The sequence below is a fragment of the Bufo gargarizans genome, chromosome 1 (genome assembly GCF_014858855.1).
Source record: "Bufo gargarizans isolate SCDJY-AF-19 chromosome 1, ASM1485885v1, whole genome shotgun sequence".
Taxonomy (NCBI): domain Eukaryota; kingdom Metazoa; phylum Chordata; class Amphibia; order Anura; family Bufonidae; genus Bufo; species Bufo gargarizans.
The window spans coordinates 344,648,580-344,669,660 of record NC_058080.1 but is presented as its reverse complement, the minus strand read 5'-3'; the positions used below and the strand labels follow the sequence as shown (position 1 = coordinate 344,669,660).

At 41.6% G+C, this 21,081-nt stretch overlaps 1 protein-coding gene across 2 annotated transcripts in view; it reads left to right on the top strand.

Annotated features, from left to right (window-relative positions):
• Positions 1-21,081, top strand: part of TIMM44 (translocase of inner mitochondrial membrane 44) — a 311,940-nt gene that overhangs the window by 254,493 nt on the left and 36,366 nt on the right. For both annotated transcript variants that reach the window (XM_044306675.1, XM_044306666.1), the window contains 2 exons: positions 6,979-7,068; positions 17,789-17,899. In XM_044306675.1, the coding sequence (XP_044162610.1) occupies positions 6,979-7,068; positions 17,789-17,899 (201 nt within the window). The remainder of the gene's footprint in view (positions 1-6,978; positions 7,069-17,788; positions 17,900-21,081) is intronic.

Here is a 21,081-nt window from a genome sequence, read left to right as displayed (position 1 = left end):
AAAAGAGCTCTCAGAAGACCTACGATAAAGAATTGTTGACTTGCATGAAGCTGGAAAGGGTTATAAAAGTAGCTCCAAAAGCCTTGCTGTTCATCAGTCCACGGTAAGACAAATTGTCTATAAATGGAGAAAGTTCAGCACTGCTGCTACTGTCCCTAGAAGTGGCTGTTCTGTAAAGATGACTGCAAGAGCACAGAGCAAACTGTTCAATGAGGTGAAGAAGAATCCTGGAGTGTCAGCTAAAGTCTTACAAAAGTCTCTGGCATATGCTAACATCCCTGTTAGCGAATCTATTATACGTAAAACACTAAACAAGAATGGATTTCATGGCAGGATACCACAGAGGAAGCCACTGCTGTCCAAAAAGAACATTGCTGCACGTTTACAGTTTGCACAAGAGCACCTGGATGTTCCACAGCAGTATTGGCAAAATATTCTGTGGACAGATGAAACCAAAGTTCAGTTGTTTGGAATAAAAACACAACACTATGTGTGGAGAAAAAGAGGCACAGCACACCAACATCAAAACCTCATCTCAACTGTGAAGTATGGTGGTGGGGGCATCATGGTTTGGGGCTGTTATGCTGCGTCAGGGCCTGGACGGATTGTGATCATCGAAGGAAAAATGAATTCCTAAGTTTATCAAGACATTTTGCAGGAGAACTTAAGGCCATCTGTCCACCAGCTGAAGCTCAACAGAAGATTGGTGTTGCAACAGGACAACTACCCAAAGCATAGAAGTAAATCAACAACAGAATGGTTTAAACAGAAGAAAATACGCCTTCAGAGTCCTGACCTCAACCCGATTGAGATGCTGTGGCATGACCTCAAGAAAGCGATTCACACCAGACATCCCAAGAATATTACTGAACTGAAACCGTTCTGTAAAAAGGAATGGTCAAGAATTACTCCTGACCGTTGTGCACGTCTGATCTGCAACTACAGGAAACGTTTGGTTGAAGTTATTGCTGCCAAAAGAGGTTCAACCATTTATTAAATCCAAGGGTTAATATCCTTCTTCCACCTGCACTATGAATGTTTACATGGTGTGTTCAATAAAGACATGGTAACTTTTAATTCTATGTGTGTTATTAGTTTAACCGCTTGCCGTTACGGTAACGCCTATCGCGTCATCTCACAGGATTGCGCATTTCACAAGTTGAACTACAGCCTGCCAGCGTTGATCCTTGGCTGGCAGGCTGTAGATTTTTAAAATAACCAATCAAATAGGTATATCAGACGCTATTTTGTAAATAGCGTCTGATATACCTGCTCGTCTGGTGGTCCCTTTTGCTTGGATCGACCACCAGAGGACACAGGTAGCTCTGTAAGTAGCACCAAACACCACAAACATTACAATCCCCCCTCCTGTCACTCAAACTGTATAAGCTCTGTAAAAGGGCCACAGGCTATATACATATCGTTTTAGGGTCTATGAGGGAAAAGACTCAAAACTGGAGCTGGTCGGATGCCCTGACTACCTGGGGAGCAGTGGCAAGATTGTCTGGGACTTGGTGTCACCCTTAATCCACAAGGGGTACCACTTATATGTGAACACTTTTTACACAAGCGTGGCCCTCTTTTGGCACTTACATATAGTCGGAATTCAATGCTGTGGCACCGCGCGACCTAGTCGCCGGGGCTTCCCCCAACGGCTCATTAATACCCGACTTGCACAGGGGTAGAGGGCTGCCCTGTGTGACCAAGAACTGCTTGCGGTGAAGTGGAGGGACGTTTACCTTCTGTCCACCATTCACGCAGACACGACAGTACAATTTCAAAGGGCAACTGGAGTCATTGAGAATCCCCTCTGTCCATGACTATAACCTTAACATGGGAGGGGTGAACTTCAATGACCAGATGTTGGCTCCCTATTTAGTGTCCCGCCGCGACAGACGCTGGTATAAGGAGGTGTCTGTTTATTTAATTCAATTGGCTGTCTATAATAGTTTTGTTCTCTACAGTAAGGCTGGGAGAACGGGATCCTTCCTAAAATTCCAGGAAGAGATCATTTCAGAACTCCTGTATCCAGGAGGGTCCGTTCCCCAAGTCCCTGATGTAGTTAGCCGGCTACATGACAGACACTTCCCGAGTGTCTATCCTGGTACCCCAACTCACCGTTCCCCAAGAAAAAGATGTTGTGTCTGTAGCAGGGCAGGAATAAGGCGTGACACCACAGTTTTTTTGTCCTGACTGTCCTGACCAGCCTGCCCTATGCATAGGGGAGTGTTTCCGCAAGTACCACACACAGGTATACTATTAGTGTAGGGATCGCGTGACACAGGACAGGTACACAGGGGTCTTAGGGCCCTATCACACAGAGCTGCTACAAACCTCTCCTTTCACCTGGGACATAGTGTACTTCGCCACATCTTTGGGCGATTTGCACTTTGCACATTGTCCCATGCGGAAGGAGAGGTTTGTCCGCTAAAGGTAAAAAAATAAAAAATCACAGGTAAGCAAAAAAGTTAATGTTCTGTTTCAAATGTTATATAACGTTTATAAAAGATGATGTTAATAAATTTATTGCGTTGCTGCCGAGATTTCTCCTCTGCAGTAAAAAAAAGATGTTTGCCGAGGCTTTTGAGCTGAGGGGCGGTGTTCATATGCTTTGGCAAACACTTTGTATAAAAAATAAAATTAAAAAATCTGGCAATGATTTATTCATCCACATCGATTGATGTGAATGGAGAAATCGGGTTTTCCAGGGCATACGAGCTGAAGTGGGTTTGGATGTTGGTCGGAGCTCCTATGTCCTGGCAGATGCCTTTCCCCTCTTTTTTTTTTTTTTTTTGCACATTTTTTGGCAGTTTTTTTTTTTTATCCTATCCACATTGATCGATGCGAATTTCTTTCAGCCCAGAGGCTGAACGGAAAAAAAAATATCTCATTACCTGTATGCTCAGTATAAGGAGAATAGCAGAAACTCCTAATGCTGGCCATACATGTAATGATTGTGAAGACCCTTAAATGCCAGGGCAGTACAAACACCCCACAAATGACCCCATTTTGGAAAGAAGACACCCCAAGGTATTCGCTGAGGGGCATATTGAGTCCATGAAAGATTGAGAAAAAAAACAATTTCCGCTAACTTGCGCCCAAAAAAAAAATCTTCTATGAACTCACCATGTCCCTCACAGAATACCTTGGGGTGTCTTTCCAAAATGGGGTCACATGTGGGGTATTTATACTGCCCTGGCATTTTAGGGGCCCTAAAGCATGAGAAGAAGTCTGGTATCCAAATGTCTAAAAATGCCCTCCTAAAAGGTACTCATTGGAATTTGGGCCCCTTTGCGCACCTAGGCTGCAAAAAAGTGTCACACGTGGTATCACCGTACTCAGAAGTAGGGCAATGTGTTTTGGGTTGTATTTTTACATACACCCATACTGTGTGTGAGAAATTTCTCAGAAAATGACAACTTTAAAAAAAAAATATATGTAAAAATACACCCCTACTTCTTCTGAGTACGGCGATACCACATGTGTGACCCTTTTTTTGCAGCCTAGGTGCGTAAAGGGGCCGAAAGTCCAACGAGTACCTTTAGGCTTTACAGGGTTGCTCACAATTTGCCATGACAGTAAACACACCCCACAAATGACCCCATTTCGGAAAGTAGACACTCCAAGGTATTCACTGAGGAGCATAGTGAGTTCGTGGGAGATTTTATTTTTGCCAGAAATTAGCAGAAATGGAAACTTTTATTATTATAATTTTTTTCCTCAAAGTGTCATTTTCCGCTAACGTGTGAAAAAAAATTAAATCATACATGAACTCACCATGCCCCTCCGTGAATACTTTGGGGTGTCTTCTTTCTAAAATGGGGTTATTTGGGGGTATTTATACTATCCTGGCATTCTAGCACCTCAAGAAACAGGACAGGTGCTCATAAAGTCGGAGCTGCTTTAAAATGCGGAAATTCACATTTTTGTACCATAGTTTGTAAACACTATAACTTTTGCGCAAACCAATAAATATACACTTATTGAATTTTTTTTATCAAGGCCATGTAGCACGATAAATTCTGGCACAAACGTGTATAGAAATGTAATTATATTTGAACAATTTTACCAGAAAAAGTTGAAAATACACTTTTTTTGGGGGAAATGTCGGTCTATTTTGATATCAGAAAAACGAAAAATCTCAGCAGCAATCAAATACCACCAAAAGAAAGCTGTATGTGTGAGAAGAAAAGGAGGTCATTCATTTGGGTGCAGAGTTGCATGACCGAGCAATAAACTGTTAAAGTTGTGAAGTGCCGATTTTTAAAAACGGGCCTGGTCACTATAGCAGACTGTGATTGTCTATTGTTGTGACTTAGATGAAGATCAGATCACATTACATTTTATGACCAATTTATGCAGAAATCCTTATCATTCCAAAGGGTTCACATACCTTTTCTTGCAACTGTATACCGATAATTGGTCTGCCAAATACCTTTCTCTTTAACGCTAGTGTGAAACTATACTTAATCTACTGTGAATAGTAGTTAACCCCTTCACGTCTGCAATCTGTATATATACGTAATAGCTGCACATACCCCGTGCAGCTACCACGTATATAAACGTTCTGGCAGCTCTTTAATCCAAGCGCTGCAAAACGCTTGGATTAAAGCTTCTGCCCCTGCCCTGTATGCTGTCACGGACAGCATACAGTGCAGTAATGCACTCTCTCCACCATCGGGGCTGCAGCGCTGTGATTGCAGCACCCGATGGTTGCCATGGCAAAGGCGTCCAGTGCTGCCACCTACAGGCAGTCTGGAAGTACTATACTTTGGAATGCAAGAGCATTGCAAAGTATAGTACAACTATCAGCCCCACTGGATCTTCAAGATCCAAGAGGGAACTGATAAAAAAAAAAAAGTGAAAATAATAAAGTAAAAATAAATAAAAATGTAAATTAGAAAAAAGAAATTGCCTTTTCCTATAAAAAATTAAAAAATAAAATACACATATTAGGTGTCGCCGCGTCCGTAACGACCATCTGTATAAATATATCACATAATAGACCCTGTCCGATAAACACCATAAAAATAAAATTAAAAAAACTGTGCCAAAAAAGCTATTTTTGTCACCTTACATCACAAAAAGTGCAACAGCAAGCGATCAAAAAGGCTTATGACCCCCAAAATAGTACCAATCAAACCGTCACCTCGTCCCGCAAAGAATGATACCCTATTTAAGACAATGGGCCAAAAAATAAAAAAGCTATGGCTCTGACTATAGAGACACTAAAACATTATTTTTTGGGTTTCAAAAATGCTATTATTGTGTAAAACTTAAATAAATAAGAAAAAGTATACATATTAGGTATTGCCACGTCCGTAACGATCTTCTCTATAAAACTATCACATGACCTAACTCCTCAGATGAACGCTGTAAAAATAAATAAATGAAAACTGTTCCAAAACAGCCAATTTTTGGGTCACCTTGCCCCATAAAGTGTAATAATGAATGATCAAAAAATCCTATGTACCCAAAAATGGTACCAATAAAAACCTCAACACTTTCTGCAAAAAAACTAGCCCCTGCACAAGACGATCGGCACAAAAATAAAAAACATATGGCGTTCAGAAAACCAATCCAGCACAATTTACCTTCCAAAAACCGTATGGCATTCCTTTCCTTCTGCGCCCTGCCGTGTGCCTGTACAGCAGTTTGCGACCACATGTGGGGTGTTTATGTAAACCGCGGAATCAGGGTAATAAATTATGAGTTTTGTTTGGCTGTTAATTCTCAATGTGTTAAAGAAAAAAAAATTATAAAATGGAAAATCTGCCAAAAATTTGAAATTTTGAAATTTCATCTCCATTTTCCTTTAATTCTTGTGGAACGCCTAAAGGGTTAACAACGTTTTTAAAATCAGTTTTGAGTAACTTGAGGGGTGTAGTTTCTACAATGGGGTCATTTATGGGGGTTTCCACTATGTAAGCCCCATAAAGTGACTTCAGACCTGAACTGGTCCTTAAAAAGTGGGTTTTTGAAATTTTCTTGAAAATTGTAAGAATTGCTTCTAAACTTCTAAGCCTTCTAACGTCCTGAAAAAATAAAAAGACATTTCCAAAATGATGCCAACATAAAGTAGACATATGGGGAATGTTAAGTAATAAATATTTTATTAGGTATGACTTTCTGTTTTAGAAGCAGAGAAATTGAAATTTGGAAAATTGTGAATTTTTCCCAATTTTTGGTAAATTTGGGATTTTTTCATAAATAAAGGTGAAATATATTGACTCAAATATATGACTGTCATGAAGTACAATGTGTCACGAGAAAACAATCTCAGAATGGCATGGATAAGTAAAAGTGTTCCAAAGCTATTACCACATAAAGTGACGCATGTCAGATTTGAGAATTTTGACCTGAACATTGGGGCATCAATGACTGTAGATGGTGTTGATGATTTATTTCTGCCAGATTTTTAAGTAAGGCTACTTTCACACTAACGTTTTCAATTCTGCTGTTGAGATCCGTCATAAGATCTCAATACCGGATAAAAACGGTTCAGTTTTGTCCCCATTCATTGTCAATGGGGACAAAACTGAGCTGACCAAAATGGAATACACCAAAATGCACTGTTACGTTTGGTTGCATGATGCAAGCAGCGTTTTTTTCTGTCCATGATGTTGTGCGGAGCAAGACTGATCCGTCCTGACACACAATGGAAGTCGATGTGGACGGATCCGTTTTCTCTGACACAATAGAAAAAGGATCCGTCCCCTATTGACTTTCAATGGTGTTCATGATGAGGCTATATAAGACATAATACAACCGGATCCATTCATGACTAATGCATGCGGTTGTATTATTTTAACAAAAGCGTTTTTGTAGATCTATGATGTAAAAGTAGCCTAAATTGGCAAAATTAATGTCTGCACAATTTTTAATCTTAAAATTGTGGCATTTATAAATATTTCATTGAGTTTTACAGTGTTTTAAAAAAAAACAAAAAACTTTTTTTTATTTATTTTTTGTGTGTAGACATACAGTCAACTAGCTCACCCGATTCAGCAAGCCAAAGCAATGGGGCTTCGGTTTCATTCCAAGGTTCTGGACATTGACAATATTGATGTAAGTGTGTTTAGCTACAGTATACTGTATGATGCGTGTTATAGTCTTGTGTATTAGCACCAAAAATATTAGTGACGTGGCCTACCCATGGGGCTTTTTGCCTCATGGGCATCTTAATAGATCCAGAAAAATAACTGGAGGGATCTTTACCTGTGATATTGTGTGGCCATTGGCCACCACGTAGAGTGGGGCTTTGGTTGCATGCAGGCATTGCAGGTTGTGTCCCTAGTCTCACTCATTGCATATGCATAAAACAACATAACACACCTCCAATTGAAACCTGTGTGATTTTTTTCATTATCATCGCCACATTTGGGCAGGATTCTCCTGGCCATATTATATCTCTGTATTTCTTGCATTTGTCAATATCGGACTATAACACGGCCCGATGGAGCAGGCGATCATGGGAAAGGAACAATTTCCTGCAATTATATAGTCATTGTTTCTGGGCCACAGAGTTCAGTTTGGACAGCGTGATTTGCTTGCAATGAGAAGCTCCAGCTCACCTGTAGCTTGGTATTAGTTTGGTGCGCAGAATGGGTCTGATTCATAGTACATAAGGCCGAAAAAAGACATTTGTCCATCCAGTTCGGCCTGTCATCCTGCAAGTTGATCCAGATGAAGGCAAAAAACGGTGAGGTAGAAGACAATTTTCCCCACTTTAGGGAATAATAAATTCCTTCCCGACTCCAATCAGGCAATCAGAATAACTCCCTCCAGAAATACATCCAGGCCCCTCTTGAATTCCTTTATTGTACTCACCATCACCACCTCCTCAGGCAGAGAGTTCCATAGTCTCACTGCTCTTACTGTAAAGAATCCTCTTCTATGTTTGTGTACAAACCTTCTTTCCTCCAGACGCAGAGGATGTCCCCTTGTCACAGTCCTGGGGATAAATAGATGATGGGATAGATCTTTGTACTGACCCCTGATATATTTATACATATTAATTAGATCTCCCCTCAGTCGTCTTTTTTCTAAAGTGAATAACCCTAATTTTGATAATGTTTCAGGGTACTGTAATCTATCCAGATCCCTCTGTAGTAATATACTGTACTCTTCAGTGTTAATTACTTCACACAGTTTAGTGTCATCTGCAAAAATTGATACTTTACTATAGCAAGCCGCCTACAAGATCATAAATAAATTTATTGAAGAGAATAGGGCCCAATAGTGACCCAATCTGAGTGTGTACCATTAATAACCACCCTCTGTTTTCTATCATTGAGCTAGTTTCTTCCCCACATACAGACGTTTCCTCCAGTCCGAGCATTCTCATTTTATATACTAACCTTTAATGTGGTACAGTGTCAAATGCTTTGGAGAAGTCCAGATATACGACATCCATTGATTCGCCGCTGTCCTCATAGAAACTGATTAAATTAGTTTAGCATGACCGATCCCTCACGAAGCCATGCTGATATGGCGTTATTTGCTAATTTCCGTTGAGATGCTCTAAGATAGCATCTCTCAGAAAACCTTCAAACAGTTTACCCACAACAGATGTTAAACTTACCGGCCTATAGTTTCCAGGCTCTGTTCTTGGACCCTTTTTGAATATTGGCACCACATGCGCCAATCCTGTGGGACATTCCCTGTCAATATAGAGTCTGCAAATATCAGAAATAAAGGTCTGGCTATGCCATTGCTTAATTCCCTTAGGATACGGGGGTGTATGCCATCCGGTCCTGGCGATTTGTATATTTTAATATTTTTAAGTCGCCAATGTACTTCTTCCTGGGTCAGACAGAACACTTTTAATGGGGAATTTATTTTAACATTCTGCATGTCATCTGACAGTTTATTTTCCTCAGTGAATACATTGGAGAGAAAAAATATTTAACAGCTTTGCTTCCTCCTCGTCGCTCTCTGCGACTCCCCCCCCCCCCCCCATTACTCTTTTAAAGGGCCGACGCCTTCAGATTTATACTTTTTAATAGGGGTGCACCGAAATGAAAATTCTGGTCCGAAACCGAAAATTCAGGATGCCCTTAACCGAAACCGAAACTGCCTTTTTGCCCAAATACTTTTAAAATACATTTTTTTTAATGATATTTATAACAGTGCCATCCACAGACCCCCACCCACCCCATAACAGTGCCATCCACAGACCCCCCACCCCATAACAGTGCCATCCACAGACCCCCCCACCCCATAACAGTGCAATCCACAGACCCCCCCACCCCATAACAGTGCCATCCACAGACCTCCCACCTCATAACAGTGCCATCCACAGACCCCCCCCCACCTCATAACAGTGCCATCCACAGACCCCCCCACCTCATAACAGTGCCATCCACAGACCCCCCCACCTCATAACAGTGCCATCCACAGACCCACCCACCTCATAACAGTGCCATCCACAGACCCCCCCACCTCATAACAGTGCCATCCACAGACCCCCCCCACCTCATAACAGTGCCATCCACAGACCCCCCCACCTCATAACAGTGCCATCCACAGACCCCCCCACCTCATAACAGTGCCATCCACAGACCCCCCCACCTCATAACAGTGCCATCCACAGACCCCCCCACCTCATAACAGTGCCATCCACAGACCCCCCCCCCACCTCATAACAGTGCCATCCACAGACCCCCCCCACCTCATAACAGTGCCATCCACAGACCCCCCCCACCTCATAACAGTGCCATCCACAGACCTCCCCCCACCTCATAACAGTGCCATCCACAGACCCCCACCCACCCCGTAACAGTGCCATCCACAGACCCCCCCCCCCATTGCCGCTCCAGTACAGACTAGTTATAAAAGGTGTACAATTAATAAGGATTCTATTCATGAGGCCCCCTCTGCAGTAGAACATTTAATATAGCCACATCCTACTCACAGGGCTGTTATCTTAATGCTGGGCAGACGAGCGGCAGCGTCACGACTGACGTCATGTGCCTGCGCCGCCTCCTTCATTCAGAAAGTAGGCCGGGCACATGACGTCAGTTGTGACACTGCCGCTCCTCTGCCCGGCCGGCCAGCATTAAGATAACAGCCCTGTGAGTAGAATGTGGCTATATTGAATGTTCTACTGCAGAGGGGGGCTCATGAATAGAATCCTTATTAATTGTACACATTTTATAACTACTGGAGCTGGGGGCCGGAGCACAGTGAACGCACCGGCCCCCAGCTCCTCCTCCCAGTCCCTCCCCGCTATTTTCTGCCGATATGTACCAATATCGGCCTGAATAGGATTAGGCCCATTTTCGGCCGATATTTTCGGCCGCCGTAATTTCGGTGCACCCCTACTTTTTAACATTTATATAACATATATAAATATAAGAACATTTTAGTGTTAGTTTTGCGCTCTTTGGCAATTAATCTCTGTCTCTAGTTTGGCCGCTTTTATTTGTTTTTTACAGGTTTTATTTTTTCCTTTATAGTTTTTCAGTGCGTCCGTGCTACCCTCCTGTTTTAGTTATTTATATGCTTTATTTTTGTCATTGTATTGCTTTCTTTACAGTTCTATTTATCCACATTGGTTTATTTTTGTTCCTTAACCTTTTATTCCCATACGGTATGTACCTCTCACAATGAGATTTTAGGATGCTTTTAAAGATAGCCCATTTTGTGGCTGTATTTTTATTTTTGAGGACTTTGTCCCAGTTAGGCCTATGGCCTCTTAGTTGTCTAAATTTAGCTTTTTTGAAGTTTGGTATTTTTGTTCCTCCCTGTAGAAACGCTCTTTTGAATGATAATTGGAAGGTTATTATTTTTTGGTCACTAGGTTTTTTGGTCACCAGGTTTCCCCCAACCTGCACATTTGTAGTTCTGTCAGGCCTATTGGTTAATACTAAGTCCAGTATGGCCGTCCTTCTAGTCGGGTCCTGAACCAGTTGAGAGAGGTAATTGTCTTTGGTTATTGCCAAGAACCTGTTTCCTTTATGAGATATACAAGTTTGTTTCCCAGTCTATATCTGGGTAGTTGAAGTCCCCCATAATAACCACCTCATTATGATTTTCCGCTTTGTCTATCTCGTTTAATAGTAGATTTTCTGTGGACTCTGGTATATTAGGTGGTTTGTAATAAACTCCTATTAGTATTTTATTATTGTTTTTAGCTCCATGTATCTCTACCCACAGTGACTCCACATGTTGATGTCCCTCACTTATATCTTCACGGAGTGTGGGCTTTAGACAAAACTTTACATAAAGGCAAACCCCTCCCCCTCTCCGGTTTTGACGATCCTGTCTAATCAGACTGTAAGCTTGTACATTAACTCCCCAGTCATAGCGATCATCCAGCCATGTCTCAGTTATTCCCACTATGTCATAGTTCTTCTCACACATCACTAATTCCAGTTCCCCAGTTTTATTAGTCAGGCTTCTGGCATTAGTTCACATACATTTGAGAGGTTTATGTATATTTTTTACCCTACACTTTTCCTTCTGAACTTTTCTAGTCCCTCCTTCCATTCCTCCCCCAGTCCCACTAGCTTGCCCCTGGTCTCTATGTGCACTATCTTCCCCTCCTATAATGTAATTTCCCTCCCCCCCCAGTTCCTAGTTTAAACACTCCTCCAACCTTCTAGCCATCTTTCTCCCCAACACAGCTGCCCCTTCCCCATTGAGGTGCAGCCCGTCCCTACGATGAAGCCTGTAGCCGATAGAGAAGTCAGCCCAGTTCTCCAGGAACCCAAACCCCTCCTTCCTACACCAGTTCTTGAGCCACTTGTTCACCTCCCTAATCTCCTGCTGCCTTTCTTGTGTGGCCTGTGGTACAGGCAGTATTTAGGAAAATACTACCTTTGAGGTCCTTGCCCTAAGCTTTTGACCTAAATCCCTGAAATCATTTTTATGGACTCTCCACCTACCTCTAACTTTGTCATTTGTTCCGATATGGACCATGACCGCTGGATCTTCTCCAGCCCCTCCCAGTAATCTGTCAACCCAATTTGCGATGTGTCGAACTCTAGCGCCAGGAAGACATCACACTGTTCGGCGATCAAGGTCTTTGTGACACATTGCCCTATCTGTTCACCTAATAATGGAGTCTCCCACTACCAGCACCTGTCTGGCCTGCCCTGCCCTCCTGGTTCCCTGCTTACTGTAGCTGACATTCCCCTGACTGGCAGAGGAAGTGTCCGGCTGCAGCAGTTCTGTCCCTGGACTGACATCCCCCTCATCTGTCAAACGTACAAACTTGTTGGAGTATGTCAGATCAGGGCTAACCTCCCTGGCACTCTTCCCTCTACCCCACGTTCTAACTGTTACCCAGCTAGCTACCTCACTTTCCTCAGCCTCCTCTCTGTCATCCTCCCCTCATCTACCCCAAAGAGTGCTTGCACGGTGAGAAGCAAACTCTTTTGAAAATTGTCAATGCCTCTCAGTGTTGCAACTTGCCCGTTTTAGAGACTCGATTTGCGATTCCAAACTGGTAATTTGCTCACATCTTGAACAAAGATATACACCCTTGAACGGTTGTTCCAGGACTGCATACATCATGCAAGATGTGCACTGGACTGCGTTGTCAATTGTGCAACACATACTATATGGGGATTACAACAGTAAAAAAAGTAAAACAGTAAATATGATTTAGAATTAGACCCTGTCTGCTGTAATTGAAGTACTACCTAGAATTAAGCCAACAACACACAAGGAATAAAAAAGGGTTTAAATGGCAATACACAGCAGAGAGAGAAAAAAATTTTTTTAAGTTTTAAATGGCAGTACTAAAATGCAAAAACTTAACTTTCAAGGATCTCTGCTTCAAACCACACTCGGCCACCTGCAATCAATCCCACAAACTCACACTCAGCACCAGAAGTCCTTTTCTTTAACTCCACTTAATAAGAAGCCCACTTAGTACAGCAAGCCTCAGGAAGAGCAAAGATTCGCTACCTTAAACAATCCATCCAGCATTGTTAAAATCCAATCGTAACTTTTTATTCCATGTACGTAGCAAAACATGTACAAGGTAAATGACACTCAACTGTTGGCACATTTCAGACACGTCCTTAGTTGTAACACAGTATATCCAGTGTTGCTGGTTGGTTTAAATGGAGCTCCAAGATATAGGTAGAGTATAAAACATGGATACTGAACCAGCGAGATCGGATAAGGAAATAGACCTTAGTGAACAAAATAAAAAGTAATAATAACACTATGGTGTGCTGGCGACAAGGATGAAATAAAATGCAAAAGACCAAAACATCCATGAACGGTATAATTGTCAATATTAACAGCATATATGAAGAATCTGGGAGACAGAAAAAAACACAGCGTGTAAATACCATAAACTAAAATAAAATAATTGACAGTGAAACATTGTTGCAAAGCCAGCAAGTTAGGCCTCATGCACACGACCGTTGTTTGGGTCCGCATCCGAGCCGCCATTTTGGCAGCTTGGATGCGGACCCATTCACTTCAGTGGGTCCGTTCCGCGGCCCCAATAATAAAATATAACATGTCCTATTCTTGTCCACATTTTGCGGACAAGAATAGGCATTTACCGTATATTGACGGCGCCCGTTCCGTTCCACAAATTGCGGAAGGCAACACGGGCGGCTTCCCTTTTTTGCGGATCGCGGACCGCAGAAAATGGCATGGCTGTGTGCCTGAGGCTTTAGGGCAGGCATGTCCAAAGTGCGGCCCTCCAGCTGTTGCAAAACTACAACTCCCAGCATGCCCTAATAGCTGTAAGCCATCCAGGCATGCTGAGAGTTGTAGTTTTGCAACAGCTGGAGGGCCGCACTTTAGACATGCCTGCCTTAGGGTTATGTTGTCAGATAAATCAAATGGATAGCAACAAATTTTTATTACACACTAATCTGACAACAATGATTTAGGTGTCCGCTTGAAAGATTATATCATCCGATGAACAAGCATTTCTCCTGTTCCTTAGGCACCTTTACATGGGCAAAATATCAGGAATTAATTTTTGTCCCTGATAAAAAGCCCAACAATTGGGCAGTGTGAATCCATCTTCATTGACCCAAACTCACAGTATCATAGGGATCAGTTAAATATGGACATGTGATTCATGCCTAATTACAGTGCTTTCTGAAAGTCTAAAGACTTTTTCACATTTTATGTTGCGGCCTTGTGCTAAAATAAAAAAAACTTTGTTTTCCCCATGATTCTGCACTCAGTACCTCATAATGAGAGAGTGAAAATATTGATAATTTATTAAAAATAAAAAATTAAAATGTTCAATTTACATAAATATTCAGACCCTTTACAGCCTCTACTCTTCTTTGCTATGATACCACAAGGTTTGCACTCTAAGGTGCAGGGCACTCTGGATCAGGTTTTCATTAAAGGGAATGTGTCATCAGAAAATGACCTGCTGTTTTAATCATTTTGTATTAAATAATTTTTGATAATGTTTTCAGTGTTCTATGTATTCCATATATTAAAACAAGAGATAAAATCCTGCAGTTTTTGCACTGGCCAGTATGACTAATAAGCCACTTCTTGGTTTATACAGATCTTCTGCAGTTACAGTGGATATAAAAAGTCTACACACCCCTTTTAAAATGTCAGGTTTCTGTGATGTAAAAAAAATGAGACCAAGATAAATAATTTCAGATCTTTTTCCACCTTTTAATGTGACTTATAAACTGTACAACTCCATTGAAAAACAAACTGAAATCTTTTAGGTAGAGGGAAGAAAAAATATAAAAATAATATGGTTGCATAAGTGTGCACACCCTTAAACTAATACTTTGTTGAAGCACCTTTTGATTTTATTACAGGCACATTTTGACTTGGCAAGATTTGCCCACTCTTCTTTGCAAAAACTCTCCAAATCTGTCAGATTGCGAGGGCATCTCCTGTGCACAGCCCTCTTCAGATCACACCACAGATTTTCAGGATCGGATTCAGGTCTCGGCTCTGGCTGGGCCATTCTACAACTTTAATCTTCTTCTGGTGAAGCCATTCCTTTGTTGGTTTGGATGTATGCTTTGGGTCGTTGTCATGTTGAAAGATGAAGTTCCTCTTCAGGCTTCTGCTAGAAAGCTGAACATGAAGGTTTTGTGGCAATATTGACTGGTATTTGGAACTGTTCATAATTCACTCTAGCTTAACTAAGGCCCCAGTTCCAGCTGAAGAAAAACAGCCCCAAAGCATGATGCTGCCACCACCATGCATCACTGTTGGTATGGTGTTCTTTTGGTGATGGGCAGTGTTGTTTTTGCGCCAAACATATCTTTTGGAATTATGACCAAAAAGTTCAACCTTTGTTTCATCAAACCAAAACACCTTTTCCCACATGCTTTTGGGAGACTTCAGATGTGTTTTTGCAAAATGTAGCCTGGCTTGGATGTTTTTCTTCTTAAGCTTTCATCTTGCCACTCTACCCCATAGCCCAGACATATGAAGAATCCAGGAGATTGTTGTCACATTAACCACACAGCCAGTACTTGCCAGATATTCCTGCAGCTCTTTTAATGTTGCCGTAGGCCTCTTGGTAGCCTCCCAGACCAGTTTTCTTCTCGTCTTTTCATCAATGTTGGAGGGATGTCTAGTTCTTGGTAATGTCACTGTTGTGTTATATCTTCTCCACTTGATGATGACTGTCTTCAATGTGTTCCATGGTATATCTAATGCCTTGGAAATACTTTTGTACCCTTCTCCTGACTGATACCTTTTAACAATGAGCTCCCTCTGCTGCTTTGGAAGCTCTCTGTGGGATGCGACTAAGAAAATTTCAGGAAAGACCATCTAGAGCAGCTGAACTTTATTTGGGGTTAATCAGTGGCATTTTAAATGATGGCAGGTGTATACTGACTCCTATTTAACATGATTTTTAACGTGATTGCTTAATTCTGAACACTGCTACAGTTATAACAGGGTGTGCACACTTATGCAACCACATTATTTTTGTTTTGTTTTTGTTCCCTCCACCTAAAAGATTTCAGTTTGTTTTTCAATTGAGTGTTACAGTTTATAGGTCACATTAGAGGTAGAAAAAGTTCTGAAATGATTTATTTTTTACATCACAGAAACGTGACATTTTAGCATGGGTGTGTAGACTTTTTATATCCACTGTATATACCATTCTAAACCTGCCTGTAATCATAAGGAGATAACACGTCTGTGTATAGATAAGACAGGATCCACCATTCATAATAGGTGATTGTAAGAAATTATATATTCTTTCCTTGTACAACACACAGGTCACAGAACATTCCCAGAAAACTCTCCCATAGAGGTCAATGAGATCTCCTCCAGACCATGGCCCATGGGGCTGCCTTAAAGCAATTTTCTTAATGCTTTCACAATGCTTTTAAGAACAGCTGAGGCTAAATGGCTATTCACATAATCATATTCAGGAAATAGAATTAAATTGAAAAAAACTGATCAGAAAAACAGGGTATGTGCCACTTTCTGATTTTAACTGGCAGATAAAAAGTTTGGTGACACATTTCCTTTAAGAATGTCTCTGTGCTTTTGCTTCATTCAGTCATTGATTCATTCTGACCAGTTTCACTGAAAAACACACCTACAGTATGCTGCTACAGCCATGCTTCACTGTAGGGATGGTATTGGCTAGTTCCAGGTTTCCTCCAGACATGGCTCTTAGAATTGAAGCCAAAAAGTTCAATCTTGGTTTGATCAGATGAGAGGATCTTGTTTCTCACAGTTTGAGAGTCCTTTAGGAGCTGTTCTGGAAATTTTCATTTGTCTTTGACTGAGTTAAGGCTTCTTAATGGTAATTCTACCATAAAGCCTGGTGGAGTGCTGCAGTAATGGTTTGCCTTCTGAAAGTTTCTTGCTTCTGCACACAGGATCTTTGGAAGTCAGCCAGAGTGACCATTAGGTTCTTGGTCACCTCTCTTACCAAGGGCATTCTCCCCTGATTGGTGGCAGACAGTTATAGGAAACCTTTTCCTTTTAAGAATTATGGAGGCCACTCCTCCTCTTGGGCACCTTCAGTGCAGCAGAAATTTGTATGCTCCCTTCTCGAGATCTGTCTTCATACAGTCCTGTCTCTGAGCTCTACAGGCAGTTTTTTTACGCCTCATGGCTTGGTTTTTCCTCAGATATGCATTGTCAGCCATGAAACAATGTGTCTATCCAAATCAAGTCCAATCAACTGAATTTACCACAGGTGGATGCCAGTCAAGGTGTAGAAATATCTCAAAGATATTCAAGAGAAATGTGAGGCCCCCAGAACGAAATTCCAAGTGTCATATCAAAGGATCTGTTTAATGGTAAAAGGTGAGTTGCGTTATTGATTCCGTTACCACGGACCATAATGCAATTCAATGACTAAATGCGTAACGGAATGACATTCCGTCATAAAAGAAGTCTATGGGCTGCAAAACGGATCCGTCCCGTTTCCGTTATGCACACGTCATTTATGCGTTGCATGAGGATCGCATCATGTTCCCATAGAAGTGAATCCCCATAGAAGTCAATGAGGCTTCGGTGAAAAAAACCATTGCGTCCAGATTGATTGCTAGTAGATGTTATTTGTAAGTCTTCAGTTAGTTTTTGTTTTTACGCACTGAAACACTGAATGTAATTGCAGACAAACTGACTGAACCTGCTTGCAAAATGATGCAAGTTTCACTGAATGCATCCTGACACAAACCATATCATTTATGTGAAAGAGGCCTTGGTGTTTATTTTTTGTATCTTTTAGAGACATTTCTAATGTCAGTCGATAGAATTATGTGATTTAACCATAAACAGCTATTTGAAAAAGCACCGCCATTGTCTTGAAATTTTTTTCTTTCTAATTGTGTTCATTTTCTGTTAGCTTGCAATGGGAAAGATGATGGAACAAGGTCCAGTGCTCATCATAACATTTCAGGCTCAGCTTGTTATGGTTCTTAAAAATCAAAAAGGGGAGGTTATCGAAGGAGATCAGGCAAGTATAAACTTCAAAATAAGTGTAATTCAACTTTTTAATCTTGACATCTGATGTACATGTGCATCACTGCAGACAAGTAGTTCTTGCAGTACACCTTACTTGTACGGCAGGGTGTGGTCATACTGGCACAGGAGTTGTGCTGCACTATGACTACAGGAGTCTGGCTGTGACTGAGCTAGGTTCCTGCTGCAACGACCGGGATCCTGGCTGTTCAACCTCTTAGATACTGACTGCCGCATCTAATTGGTTTGCCGAAGGAGGGGCTTCCTCTGTACACCATCCAGGGGTGCACTTATCCTTTCTGCTGCCTGAGGTGAAAATTGTTTAAGACATACTGTGATACAGTTGAATATACAGATCCTTCTAAAAAAAAAATAGCATATTGTGATAAAGTTCATTATTTTGTGTAATGTACTGATGAACATTAGACTTTCATATATTTTAGATTCATTACACACAACTGAAGTAGTTCAAGCCTTTTATTGTTTTAATATTGATTATTTGGGCATACAGCTCATGAAAACCCCAAATTCCTATCTAAAAAAATTTGCATATCATGAAAAGGTTCTCGAAACGAGCTATTAACCTAATCTGAATCAACTAATTAACTCTAAACACCTGCAAAAGATTCCTGAGGCTTTTAAAAACTCCCAGCCTGGTTCATTACTCAAAACCGCAATCATGGGTAAGACTGCTGACCTGACTGCTGTCCAGAAGGCCATCATTGACACCCTCAAGCAAGAGGGTAAGACACAGAAAGAAATTTCTGAGCAAATAGGCTGTTCCCAGAGTGCTGTATCAAGGCACCTCAGTGGGAAGGAAAAAGTGTGGCAGAAAACGCTGCACAACGAGAAGAGGTGACCGGACCCTGAGGAAGATTGTGGAGAAGGACCGATTCCAGACCTTGGGGGACCTGCGGAAGCAGTGGACTGAGTCTGGATTAGAAACATCCAGAGCCACTGTGTACAGGCGTGTGCAGGAAATGGGCTACAGGTGCCGCATTCCCCAGGTCAAGCCACTTTTGAACCAGAAACAGTGGCAGAAGCGCCTGACCTGGGCTACAGAGAAGCAGCACTGGACTGTTGCTCAATGGTCCAAAGTATTTTTTTCCGATGAAAGCAATTTTGCATGTCATTCGGATATCGGGGTGCCAGAGTCTGGAGGAAGACTGGGGAGAGGGAAATGCCAAAATGCCTGAAGTCCAGTGTCAAGTACCCACAGTCAGTGATGGTCTGGGGTGCCAGGTCAGCTGCTGGTGTTGGTCCACTGTGTTTTATCAAGGGCAGGGTCAATGCAGCTAGCTAGCACTTCATGCTTCCATCTGCTAAAAAGCTTTATGGAGATGAAGATTTCATTTTTCAGCACGACCTGGCACCTGCTCACAGTGCCAAAACCACTGGTAAATGGTTTACTGACCATGGTATTACTGTGCTCAATTGGCCTGCCAACTCTCCTGACCTGAACCCCATAGAGAATCTGTGGGATATTGGGAAGAGAAAGTTGAGAGACGCAAGACCCAACACTCTGGATGAGCTTAAGGCCGCTATCGAAGCATCCTGCGCCTCCATAACACCTCAGCAGTGCCACAGGCTGATTGCCTCCATGCCACGCCGCATTGAAGCAGTCATTTCTGCAAAAGGATTCCCGACCAAGTATTGAGTGCATAACTGAACATAATTATTTGAAGGTTGACTTTTTTTGTATTAAAACACTTTTCTTTTATTGGTCGGATGAAATATGCTAATTTTTTTAGATAGGAATTTTGGGTTTTCATGAGCTGTATGCCAAAATCATCAATATTAAAACAATAAAAGGCTTGAACTACTTCAGTTGTGTGTAATGAATCTAAAATATATGAAAGTCTAATGTTATCAGTACATTACAGAAAATAATGAACTTTATCACAATATGCTAATTATTTTTAGAGGGACCTGTAGAGATATTCCCACAGCCCTGCCACTGCCTCCAATTGTCTCTAGGTCTTGCTGCCTGAGGCAGTTGCCTCAGGCTCCGCCTCGGCCTAGCAGTATAAAACACATAAACAAACAGCCCTTGCCCTGTGCGATATAAGGGAGACCATCGGAGTATGAAATACTCATATCAGAGGGGCTGCCTAGATGAAAAGGATGTGAACCCGGACCACCCCTTTTAAAGCAGGTTTTATTACTCTGCGGCTTAAGTATTAACCCTTTCACGACCAGCACCATACTAGTACGGCCTGGCTGGGTCTTTAAAGATGACCACGGCATCTGAGCATGTGAAACACCTTAAGCGCACGCTTCTGGTGATGCTTTGGCTCCCCCGTGCGACGATCGGAGGAGCCAGAGCTTGTGTGCAGCAGCCACTGTCTTTGTGACTGACCAGAGCCCTTGCCTGTAATTGGGTTCCATAGGAAACTAGCAGTTTTCTCATAGATTCCAATGCTAGTTTGCTTGTTATAGTTCTCTATGGGAACTATAAAAAAAATATATATATTATTCAAATCACACCCCCCCCCCCCCCCCCCCCCCAAAAAAAAATACACATCATCGGTGTTGCAATGAGTGAAAACGCCCATAGTATAAAAATATATTCCCCATACGGCAAAACAGATAAAAGCGTCAAAATGGCTGATTCACCGGTTTTTCTACAAAAAAAACTAAATAAAAAGTGATAAAAAAAATCATAAACACCCCAGAATGGTATCGAAGTTCAGATCGCCCCGCTAGAAATGAGCCCCCACACAGCTCCGTACACATAATTACAAAAAATTTATCAAAACACAAGAAAAACTATACATATAAGGTATCGCTGGGTTCGTACTGACCTTTAGCATAAAAGTACTTAACTGGTAAGTTTTATTGCACAGCGAACCTTTTTTTTGCAATTTCACCGCATTTGGATTTGAATTTTTTTCCTGCTTCCCACTACATCATGTGCTATATTAAATGGTGGTGTTTGAAAGTGCAACTTGTCCTGCCAAAAACAAGCCCTCATATGGCTATGTGAACAGACAAATTAAAGTTATTGCTCTGGGAAGGCAGGGAGCGCAAAACGAAAATGTAATAACAAAAAAAACCTCCGGGGTAGAAAGGGTTAAATTGGTCAAGTATTAAAAATATATATATATTGGGGTGGGGTACTAGATAAGTAAGACACCAGTATTAAAATAATGAATACAAGGGTGATTGGACAAATGA